This window comes from Apus apus, chromosome 18, assembly GCF_020740795.1.
Source record: "Apus apus isolate bApuApu2 chromosome 18, bApuApu2.pri.cur, whole genome shotgun sequence".
Lineage (NCBI taxonomy): Eukaryota > Metazoa > Chordata > Aves > Apodiformes > Apodidae > Apus > Apus apus.
In genome coordinates, this window is record NC_067299.1 from 3,609,695 (window position 1) to 3,621,762 (window position 12,068).

Sequence of the window (12,068 nt, forward strand, 5' to 3'; positions counted from 1 at the left end):
CCGCCCTGCATGTGCTGGTGAGAGACTTGGGGTTCTGCTGTGCGGGGAGAAAAGGACCCCCCTGTCTAAAAGCCCTCCCGATGGCTGTGGGGTGGAGACCCCCTGGGGACCCCACACACATTGACCGGGGGTTTACCAGAGCTCTAGAGACCCCTTGGCCCAGCTGGTGACTATAGACTGGGGACCTTCTTGTGGGGCAAGGTCTTAGGACCCCCTCCATGTGCTGACTCGGTCCCCCAGGGCAGGGGCCAGGGCTTGTGCCCTGCAGAGGAGGCGTGTCCCAAAGCCACGTGCGGGAGGATGTCAGTTTCCTGAGACAACTTCGGCGTCTCAAGCATAACCTCCAGGAGCAAAGGGATGTCATCCCTGCCATCAGCATTAAGATAACAGCTCTGGGAAGCCTCCCTCTCTCCTCCATCCACCCGCCGATCCCTCATGGACAGGGTGACCTGAGGATTGCCCTCCAAACCAGGGGTTCCCACCCACCAGGCTGGAGCCTGGCTGCCTCCACAGCCCTGCCGGGCAGCACCCAGGGTGTGGAGGTTGGCAAGGGGCCCTGCAAGACCCCATATCTGGGCTAGGGTGCCCACAGCCCTGTTTGCCCAGCACCTGACAAGAAGGAGCTTTGGTTTAAATGGGAGTTTGGGCTGTTACGGGACTGAAATTCGGTTTTACAGATGTTTAAACGTTGCCTTATAGCTGTGATGTCAGCACCCAGAAATCTAAAGTCTTGTTAATGTTTCACTTGCTCCTGTGGTCCTTCAGATATGATGTGACATCATGAAAAATTGTGCAGTAGCAGTGGTGAGTCACATCACAGCCACTGCTTCCATGTGCCGTGGGGAAATCAGGGTATGGTAGAACAAAAGAGTGCCTGATGCTGCTGTGGTCTGTCTGGTCTTGAGTTCCTCCTGATTTTGGTTGTAGTCAAAGGGAAAAGAGTAACTTGCAAAATTCTCCTGAAGTTATTTCTTCAATACATGAGTGTTTCAGTGTAGCCAGAGGGTTTTATTAATAGATCACCAAAAAGTTTTCACAAATTAAGAACAATGTAGAGATCAACATAGAGTTGAATGTAACATTTTTAACTTTGGAACAGTTTTTTCTTCCTTCCCATCACCGTGACCCGGCTGGGTGGCTCAGGGAACCCTGATGCCCTTCACAGTGAACTCAGGTAAATACTTTGCACCTCTCCAGCTGGGAAAAGGAGAGGAAGAAAACTGAGATGCAGAATGGAAATGTGCTGGACCAACGTTTTCAGACACAGACACTTCAAGTTTCATGTTTCAGGGGTTCAAGGCCTTTCTTGCCCTGGGTGCTCAGTGCTCTCACCATCCAGTGTGCTCAGCTGCAGAGAGGACTGCTCAGCACCACTGAGAAGACAGGCTAAGTAGAGATGCTCACGCTGAGGTTAAGAGAGCCAGTGTGCAAACCTCAGCCCCATCTCCTAAGGGGGAAAAATGGGCTGGAAAAATGGGCAGAAAAAGTGAAAGAGAAGGTGTCACTCCAACCTCGTTCAAGGTAGGAGGCAGCAGGTTTTGCTGGCGGTTGCTCCAAACATCCTGGCTCTGTGAAGGGCTCCGTGAGCTGGGACTGCCCCTTCTCTCAGTGATCCTTCTCTCCCCTGTGCCAGCAGTGGGTGCTGGGGTGCAAGTGCTGGAACCTGTGCTGCTTGTGGGACAGCACTAGTGGCAGCTATGAAGAAACAGAAGTAATTAGCAGTGGACAATATGCATCCTTGCTGATGGTGTGACTGCTGTGGCCAGCCTGGCTGTGTAATGGCCAGAGGGCTCCTGCAGTGCTGTTATGTCCCGTGGAGGCTGGAGGGGGAATGCTGAGGTTCAGATGGTGCCTTCGTGGTCATCAACAAGCAGTGTGAGTGTGAGGCCCTTTGAAGTTTACTTGTGACCCTGCTGAGATCAATAACCTGGGTTAGCAAAGAGGAGGGAGAGAATCCAGCAGAAACCTGGTTGAAAAGGACTTTGAAAAGAATAAACCCTGTTTCATCAGGCTTAGGGGAGAAATGTTACCTCTCAGCTCCAGGAGCAAGTACTGGATTAGCCCGTGGAGAACCAAATGCACCTAGAAGGGGCTGTGATGGAGACCCCCCTTCTTGTGTTTCCCTGCTGCTGGTAGAATCAATTGTATCTGCTTTCAGAAGGGCCATTTTCTGTTTCTGTGCTCACACGTGGATCCCAGTCCTTCTGGGACGCAGCACAAGTGCCCCAGGACTTGGTCTGATGAGTAGGGGTGTCCCAAGGTCTCCCCCATCACCACCATGACAGCCCTGGCTCTACTTCAGCCTCCCCCTCTCTGAGCTGCCAAGGGTTGGTGCAAACTTGCAGGCAGAGCCCTGCTCTGGCACTGGACACCAGCACGTTTCCTCCTTCCCCTTCTGTGACGGGGACAAGGACCTTGCCAGCTGCCCAGTGAGGTTTGGCAGGGCTCATCTGCCAAAGCCCCTGGGCTGATGGGAAGGGTCAAAAGTACCAGCAGCCTCGCTCCGAGCTGCCCTCAGCGATCCGGATATTAACAGTTTTGCAACACCAGTCAGAAGAATTTGAAGGGTCAAATTCCTTTGGAGCAGAACATTGTTGAACTCGGTCGTTTTAGACCTCCAGAGAATTTGGAGCAGTGTTTTTGAAGGCTGATACCTTAACACAGACCTGTTTAAAAGAGTTAATGTGTGACCAGCTAGGAGCCATCTGCAGCACACAGATGGTCTGCCCTGTCGGAGCTGGTTTCAGCAGCTGGGACCTGTGTGGTTCTCAGGGATGCTGGTGTGAATCCAGAGGAAAGCAGCTGAGGAGAGAAGGATTGCAGTTGCCTGCATCATCTGTAGAGCAGAATTAGGCCTCTTTTCCTGCCCTGGCTACCCAGGGTTTTCTCTAGATGTGGATGGCCATGTTCTGAAACTCAGCCAACATCCCATTGCTAAAATAAACCCCACAAATGTACCATGTCTGGAACCATCACGATTAAGAGCTACCAAATAAGAAAAATGTCAGAACAGAATGGATTTATGTCAAACTCTTCACTGTTTAGTGTTCATTCCTTTTAAGAGACCTTGCTGCTGGCAGTGGACCAGATACCATGGAAAATCCCCTCTCCTCTGTGCAATTTGGAGTTCAGAATACAGCTAAATTAAAAAATAAAGAGCCTTTTGCAATCATGTCCATTTTTATTGAAGTGCCACACCAGAGGATCAGATGATCAGAACCTTCAGCTCATGGATTTGAGACTCATCAACAGGGAAAATGAACCAGAACAGCCAGCTTCAAATATCTGCCCTCCTGTGATGAGCTGGCTGCAAGGAAAGTTACTACATTCTGGAGTGGTGAGTGCATTAACCAAACATGCTGATGATTTTAGATTATTGTGACTCTTACTGCAGGGTAGCCTCTCTACTGGCTACACAAAGATGTTTTTTCTATTTAACCCCACAGAGGTGTTCTCAAGTTCAATTCTTCTGATTAACTTGGCTCCCCCAGACCCAGGAGAATTGGTTTTCCTCTGCTGCCTGCACCTCCAAGGCAAAATTTAATGTTCAATGATGTCAAAACCCATGAAGTCTGGTAATGTTTTCAGTGCTGCTGGCTGGTGATGCAGCTGCTGCACTGAAGCGGGTACAGGACCTGCAGTTACACAGCTGTGAAGAAGAGCTGGTCACTTGCCCTGGCTTGGGGGTAGGAAGTGTCAGTGGTTTCCAGTCATCCTGCGTCCTCTCTGCCTGTAACTGCTGGTTTTGAACATGGAGAGTCATTGAAACAGGGCTGTTCACAGGGGGTTTTGTCCCAGCTTGCTGGTGCAGACGTGCCTCTGCCAGCGGGTTATAGGGAAGTTAGAAAACTGATGTTTACAGTGGATGGAATTTGTCCAAAAGGCAACATAAAGAAAGGCAATGAGAAATCTAACAGCTCCGTGTGTCCCCCCCCCCGAGCCTGGCGCGGCCCCCGTGCCTCTGCACTGCCACGCACCCGCCGCTGTGCGGGGCTGCCTGCCCGTGGCCCTGAGAGCTCCGGGTGTGGGAGGGACCCGGGGCTTCCTTCTGCGTCCCGGGAGCTGCCTGCCCAAGGGTGGAGCCCAACCAGGTTGTGTCTCTCTGCTGTTAGTAAATAGTTTTCTTTGCCGGCTTCTTTTATGCTGCGGCTTTGGGGTAACTCAGCTACTGCTGCTTAAAACCAGCCTGAGTGTACCTTTCATAGAGCCATGGAATTGTTTTGGTTGGAGAAGACCTTTAAGATCATAAAGTCCAAGCCTAAACCCAGCCCTGCCAAGTCCACCACAAAACCACGTCCCTCAGCACCACATCTACATGGCTTTTAAATCCCTCCAGGGACGGTGACTCCACCACTGCCCTGGGCAGCCTTTTCCAGGGCTTGACAACCCTTTCGAGGAAGAAATTTTCCCCTATATCCAATCTAAACTTCCCCTGGTGTGACTCGAGGCCATTTGCTCTTGTTCTATTGCTTGTGACTTGGGAGAAGAGACAGACCCTTCCCCTCCTCTTGCTCCAACCTCCTTTCAGGGAGTGTCAGAGAGTGAGAAGGTCTCCCCTCAGACTCTTCTCCAGGCTGGGCACCCCTAGTTCCCTCAGCTGCTCCTCACAAGCTCTCACTTCTTCTTGAGGTCAATATCCAAATAAACACTGGTTGTGGGGGAAACAAATCCAGGGAAATGCAAATATTTGGCAAAACATTTGGCAAATACCTCAGTGAAAATGGCAATGTTTGCCTTTCCAAGGGGGTGCAGTGCAAAACACAGCAGTTCATAAAAATTAATTGGAGTCAGGGAACTGGCTCTGCCTCTGTCGAGACAAAAAATGGTTCTCAAAAGCCCCCAGCTCTTTAATTCAGATGTCTCAGGTTGGTTCTCAAATGGGATTCCCACCCACAATGGGACCCCAGTTCAGGTGGTTTAACCTCAGTTGAGTCACATCTCACCATGTGATGCTGTTCAGTGAGAACAGCTGGTCCCTCGTTTTAGTTTTGGTTTTCTGCAAGAGTGAGACATGCTTTTTACTTGTTGTGTATTTCAGAGCATCTTACTTCTGGTTTGTCCACTAAAAATGGGGCCAGACAAATAAACCGCAGCCATAAACGTTATTTTTACAGCAGAATATATATATTGCCACATGGGTTGGTCGAGTTCAGGGCTGCAGACTTAAAAAACAGCTTCCCTGCCCTGAAGAGCCCAAATACTTAATTAAGGCAGATAAGGCAAGAAAAATAAAAACAAGACAAAACTCCTCTTGCTTTGAACCACCTCTAGGGAGCAGGTCTTGGCAAAAGAAAAGAGAGATTGTAAAGCTGTAATAATAATAATAATGATAATTAATTGTATTTATAAAGCATCCCCTAATGGCTCTGGATGCTATACAACAATTTTAAATACAATTGGAAGCAAGCAGAAGTAAGAAGCCAAATAAGGAAGGGCTGTAAAAATAAAGGTGGCTTTTACAGTAGCTAGAAAGGTTTAAGAGGGCTGGTTTGGTGTTTTTTTGAGAAGTGAACTGGAGAATTACCCGGTGCCCATGCTTGGCTCCCCAGGTGTTCACACACTGCCACGCAGGTGTGTGTGCCAGGGAACACCCGCAGATACTCCAAGACCAAAACCCTCAGACTTCAGCCCCCCCAGCCCATCCTCCGGCCTCAGCCTCACCCAGTCCTACACATTCACTTGTGCTTTGCCGGGGTGTGAGAGCAGAGGGTGCGTGTTCACCCGCAGAGGTGTTTGCTGGGCAGGGCAGGTGGGTCAGGCTGCAGGTAATTCTGCAAGGCTTGCAGATGACAGGCTCTGATTGCAGGGAGCAAATACATCTGAAAGCCTGGTTTGCCTGTCACTGTTTACTGTTGATTTCCTTTTTGTATTCCAGCCACTGTAATTTAATGCTGCCAGATTCACTGGTGTTTACAGCTCCTGCATCGGCTGGCAGGTTTTTTCCGCCCGCCATGGATAAGAGTAAAAACGTATTTACAAGATGTTGAAAACAAAGAAGGGAAGAGCTTTGGTTCTGCCGGCTTTGGGGGAGCTCTCAGTGACGGGTGGGGGTCCCAGTGGGGGATGCGGGGGTGGCGTGGCACTGGGAGCGAGGGGTCGGGCAGGGTGTGCGGGTCTCAGGGACAGCGCTTCTGAGGCGAGGCCGGCGCTGGAGCCCCTGTGCAGGGACACCGGCCGTGCCCCCTCCCCGCGGCCAGGTGGGCTGTGCGGGGCTGAGCCCTGCGGGAGGCTCCCCCGGGGCTGTATGACTGCCTGGGCGCTGCCGACGGGTTGGGCTGGGACCCCCGCGCCTCGGGAGCTGGGGGAGGCGTGTGGGGGTGATGGCGGGGCCGCACCGCCGGGCAGAGCGGGGAACCGGGCCGTGGGGGGGCCGGGGCGGTGCGGGGCGGGGGCCGGGCCGTGCGGGGCGGTGCGGGGCGGTGCGGGGCGCTGGGCGGTGCGGGGCGCTGGGCGGCGCTGCTGGGGGCGGTCGCGGGGCGGCAGCGCCCCCTGGCGGGGCGGGGCTCGGCGGGGCTGCGGTGGTTGCGGAGCGGGGCGCGGAGCGGGGCGCGATGGCGGGCGCCCTGTCGGAGGTGCTGGGCGAGGTGTTGGTGGCCGCGGACGGGGAAGAGGTGGCCGTGTCGGCTCTGGCCGCCCGCGGGGTCTCGTTGGTGGGGCTTTACTTCGGCTGCAGCCTCGGCGGCTCCTGCGCGCAGCTCGGCGCCAGCCTGGCCGCCTTCTACGGGCGCTTCAGGGGGGAGGCGGCGGCCGGCGGGCAGCGCCTCGAGATCGTCTTCGTGTCGGCCGAGCAGGAGCAGCAGCAGTGGCAGGAGGCCGTGCGGGCCATGCCCTGGCTGGCCCTGCCCTTCGCCGACAAGCACCGCAAGGTGAGAGCGCGGGGCCGGGAGGTGGGGGACGCGCCCCGGGCTTTGTCTGGGGGCGGCGGAGCTCGGCCGGAACCCCCCGCGCCGCCGGGGCGGGTCCCGCGTGGCGGCGGGTGCGGGGTGGGCGCCTTCCAGAAAGTTCCCCTGGGGGGTGTGTTTGGGGGGGGGAGGTTCGGCTGCCGTCCCGCGGGGCGACACCGCTTCTTCCAGCTCCTCCGGTGCCCCCTGCGCCTGCGGCCCCTCCCGAGGGCGGGGGGCGAGGGTGGGAACCCCGGCTGGTCTCGGAGGAGCGGGGGAATAGGGCCCGCCGGCCTCGACGGGTCTCTTGGAGGAGCGGGGCGAGACCCGGGTCCCCGGTGTGAAGGCTGCGGGCCTCGGTGCGGGCCGTGGACGGGGCCCCCGCGGTGTGGGTGCGGGTGCAGAACGCGGCCGCAGCCTCCGCCAGCCCTGGGAGGGCATGCGGTGGTTGGAGCCCGGCTCGTCTGGGAGGTGCTGGTGAAGCTGCCAGGCGAGTTGGTGCCATGGTGTTTAGTTATTTGTCTTGGTTTAGCAGCTGGTGTGTTCGATACTTTACAAGTTGCAGCCCCTCATCCCAAGAGTTTAATTGGAAAGGCAGATACCAGACAAAAACCACTCTGTAAGAGCCAGACAGGAGAGGCTGTGCGGGACAGGAAGGCAGAGGCCGGGCTTCCAGAGCCCAACCAGCTCACAGCCTTCCTAGTTTGGGGAAAAAAAAAAAAAAAAGTCTTTACAAATCTAATCTCTGAAAGCTATTGAGTGCAATTAAAAAGATGGTGCCCCACTGTGCCATTTCTAAACATCTTTCCAGCCAGTGATTCCAGCTGCTGGTCTGAGAGCAGCGAGCAGGCGCTGGCTCCCAGTGCGGTGCCTTCTCCGCGTCACTGGGGAAGCTGGGATTGGGGTAATGCTGGTACCTGCAGGTCTGGGGGTGGCTGAGCCCCCTCAGGCATCCCCCGAGTCTGGGCTGTGTGAGGCTGCGTTGGGAGGAACGGGACAACTTCATCCTGAATGGGTCTCTGAACCCTCCTCTGCCGGCACTTTGTGCTGCTCGTTAGGCAGAGAAGTGGTTTAAGGAAAAGTTGGCTGTTGTCTGGCTATGCTGTGTGATGTCCCCTCTGCTGAGAGGAGGAGGAGCTGGTTTGAAACCCGGATTTGGCTTTTTTTCTTCGTTTGCTGCAGGTTTTTGTCACCAAGCCCTCAGTTCTGCCCAAGCTCTTGTGTGTTTAAAGGTGTGCACCTGGATGCTGCTGCTGAAGGCCCCCAGTTTACCCCTTTGAAGTTTCCACACATCTAGCTGGGAGCTTGCATGAGTGGTCCCAGGTCAGGGGCTGAGATCAGTTTGAGAAGTTGCAACAAAAGTGTTATATCCTTCAGAGAAATCAGTTTCTTTCCAGTGTCTTGAAAACCAAACCTTCTTCCTACAGGGATGTGAAAAGGTTGTGGTTCCAATTAGTACCTGGCCATTCCCCTACAAAACATTTCAGATTATTTAGTTGGTGGGACCTTTTCTTGCCATATTTGCTTTAAAAATTTCACTGCAACATAGTGAAATGGTTGGGAAATTGTAGAAGTGGAAGGTGGCATTAATTTTACATGCTGGCCAATACTTCCATCTTATTAGATTGCAAGAAATCATGAAATAAAAAGATTATGGGGTCTTAAACTCTTACTCCAAGAAGCCCTGAGTTAAATTCAGGATTATTTTTGTGTGCAGTGTAAAGTAATCAAAGCTCATGCTGTATATTTTCAAAACTAAGCAGATGTGATGTGGCTTTGGAGGAAGCTTAATCTATGGATAACAGAGAACCTATTTGTAAGTTATAAGGGCAATTATGTCAGGATATCAGATTTCTAAACAGGAGATTTATAACCTGTGGTTCAAGCAGTTAGAAGTTTCCTTGTATAGTGAGCTGATTTTTAAATAGTCAGGGTAATGACCTGACTCTCCAGAAAAGCACAAACTCTCTGTTTTTCAAAACCATGCCAGCAAGAGCTGGGGATGTCTAGCATATGGTCGGCACCTCGTGGGCTTGATTTGTTTAAAAACATAAGCATTAGAAAAATGTAGGCAGTCCTTTTGACTTATGATTCCTTTGCACTGAAGGCTGCTCCTAAACCCGAGTGAGACAAGCCCTAGAGAATTATGTAGATTTATGGGAAGAAAGGGATCTTAGAGATACAGAATAGAGATAACAGAGAGAGAGGGAGGTGGGGACATTGGGCAGGGAGTTTTGAGTTCTATCCCAGGCTCAGCCCTCACAAGCTGCAGAGTGTCCATCCTTGGAGGTTGCAGGGTTTGGCTGGGCAAAGCTGTGTCTAGCAGAGGCTTGTTTTGGTGACTGCAGGGCTTGAAGACCTCCAGTGATCCCTTCTAGGTAGCACTTCCTGCTCTGGGTTGGTCACTTTATCTGCTGAGGTGGTGAAAGCTGTGGAGAGAGATGACTTCTTATCCCATATCGCTGTAACATCACTTTTGTTGCTCAGAGTTACTGAATAATACAGCTATTACAGTCTTGGCTTCCTGCTGAAACACATACCAGTGTGCACAGTGCCTGTCTCTGATGTCCTCTGCTTTTTTGTTTTTTCTTTTTTTACATTTCTACTTCTTCCAAACCCTGGGCGTTGAATATTGATAGGTCTTAAAAGCCAGGCTCCTCTCGGGGCTTGCAGAAAAATTCACACAGTCCTAAAAGTAAAATAGCATCTTAATCTCATGGTTATTGGTGAAAGTAGTATGGGTTGTCAAAGAAAACAGCCACTCTTGGTTGAATGCCTCAGTAACTCAATAATGCCAGGGTGCAGTTACTGAGGACATAACAGCCTGGGCATCTGCAATAACCAGTTGAATTTGGGTAGCATATAGCAATTTCTGTCCCCAAACCAGTAATAAAAGAAAGTAGTCCAAGTCAGCAAACATCTGGACATGAGGAAAGCCTTTGATTAATGAGGAGGATGGCATTATGCCTTCGTCTGAGCCAGAGCCAGCCATCTTGGGTTGGGCTTTTTTTCAGGAACAAAACCCTAATGTGCCAAATGAGACTGGAGGCCTTTAACTCCTGGTGCACATCCCTCAATTAAGCTGCTCAGCCCTGGATCTGGGTGGCTATACACTGTTGGTGGTGATTGATCTGTCTTCCAATAATGCCTGGCATGGCTGAGCAGAGCACAGGGGAGAAATGTTGCTCTGTGTCTTCGTTTCGTTTGGGGTTTTGGTTTAACATCACCCTGTTGTTATCTGTTTGCCCAAACAGCTGCTCAAGTTCTGGAGGGTTGATCTAATAACAGCTTTAATTCCTGACTGCTACTGAGAACCTCAGTAATGTAAACAGCTCCCATCTGTCTACGTGCCCTCATGTCTGCAGGCGCCTGTGATGGGGCAGCACCCTGGGAGGACCTCAGGCTTCTCCTGGTGAGCTCCAGACTGTCCCTGCTGCAGGGTCCACCTACATGTGGGGTGAATTTGGGTGCTCTTCAAGGGCAAACAGCTTGCAGGCTTTTGGAGGAGAGCAGGAGCTTGCTGTCCTGCAGTGCTGTTCTGCTGTGGGACCTCTTGGTCATTTCTGCTAAAAATAAATAAACGAATGGACCACATTCTCTGTTGAGTAGGTCCTCTCACACAGGTCCACCTAGAAGTGGGAGAAAGGAAGGTCAGGGTGCTGGAGGACAAAAGGCTGCAAGTGTGTCTGTGATGGGAGAGAAGCAGTTTATCTTTTGCTGTTGTTTATTTGCCATTGTGTTTGTTTTTACTTGTTACTTGGCCCAGTCGTCTTCCTCATTCTTTTTAATCTTGACTTTTCTAATTACATTTACTTGGTGCATCCAAGTGGTGCAGGGTCTGTGCTTTGCCTCTTGTTTTGTGTTTGCTTTCTGCTGTATTTATGCATCTGCTTGAGTGTTGCCCACATTCTTCTTGGGAAGGCAAACTGTTTCCGCTGGAGCTGAAATACTTCTGCTCTGGTTTTAAATAAATGCAAACCATGTTGATTATGTTTCTGTGATTATTCAGACAAGTATCTGAAAGCAGTTTGAGGATCACTCTTTGCTCACTCTGGTAAATATTGCTTTGGTTGGAACAGACTGGTCTTCCTCAGTACTGCAAATAAAATGGTGCTCTTAAGGTTGGTGGGTAAAATGTGACCATCCTCTTGCTTGTTTGCCAATATCTTTCTGAAGTCTTTCACAACAAATACCCACTCATTCACTTTTTTTTTTTTTAAATGTTCTCTGTTTTCCCCCTCCCCTTCTGAAGAAAAGGGCATTTTCTTTCCCTTTGCTTAAAAACATTATCTACCATGGGAGCCTCTCCTGATAAGACACCAGGTACTAGTTTTGTAGGTAGAGTTTGTGCAAGAAATGGTGGCGGAGGAGGTAGAAATATCATTAAACTGTACACACGTATTTTTTGGGGGGGTGCTGGGGGAACCCTCAGACCCTTGATTACAGTTTAAGATACACCCTGATTTTCAAGGACCCGTAACTTTTCTGTCTGAAATCACCATCTGCTGAGATCTGGGAGGCAAGTGGTCGGCCCAGATGTGGGATTTGTCTAACAGAAAATTTTGTAAATCACTTGAAGCAGCTTTGGAGTTTCATCATATAAAAATATCTAGGTAATCACTTTCAGCTGTATTTCTGACTTTGTGTTTCTGGGGTGGGAATGTATATGAAATCTTTTGGCTCAGGGAGATGCAGATTTGAAAAATATGGTCTTTTCATGACATAAGGCTATTGAGTAAGAAGCAAAGCATTAGCAGCACCAACTGATTCTTTGTTTGCTTTGAAACTCGCTGGTTCTGAAACATAAGAATAGGAGATGTATGAAAGGAGCAGAGAGAGAAGCCTGTGTGCTGTTTTTCATTGTGGCATCTTAATCCAGATGTTGAAATGAAACCCTTCATTTAAAAATGCACGGTTGACAATTTCATTTGTTACTCTCAGGTTGCAGAACTAAGCAAAACGACTTCACTTTTGAGTGTAATCAGTGCGCAGTTCTTCTCCAAAAATGCACTTTCAGGAGCTGAGCATCTAGCAGCTTTACAAAAGAAAGTACAAAGTAATGGAGCCGGGGGGGGGTTTGTGCAGTTTTGGAGAATGACAACAGTGAGCTTCAGTTATGACTGAGGAATGAGCTATTTGGTATTTCCACATCGTGCGGATGTCATCAAAGCCAAAACATTCTCTAAT

The 12,068-nt window shown here is 50.8% G+C and overlaps 1 protein-coding gene across 1 annotated transcript in view; it reads left to right on the plus strand.

The window, feature by feature from the left end:
• The first annotated feature begins 6,521 nt into the window (after positions 1–6,521).
• NXN (nucleoredoxin) overlaps positions 6,522–12,068 on the plus strand; it is a 48,672-nt gene continuing 43,125 nt past the window's right edge. Inside the window, exon 1 of the mRNA XM_051635931.1 lies at positions 6,522–6,866. Coding sequence (XP_051491891.1) covers positions 6,552–6,866 — 315 coding nt within the window. The 5' untranslated portion in view covers positions 6,522–6,551. The remainder of the gene's footprint in view (positions 6,867–12,068) is intronic.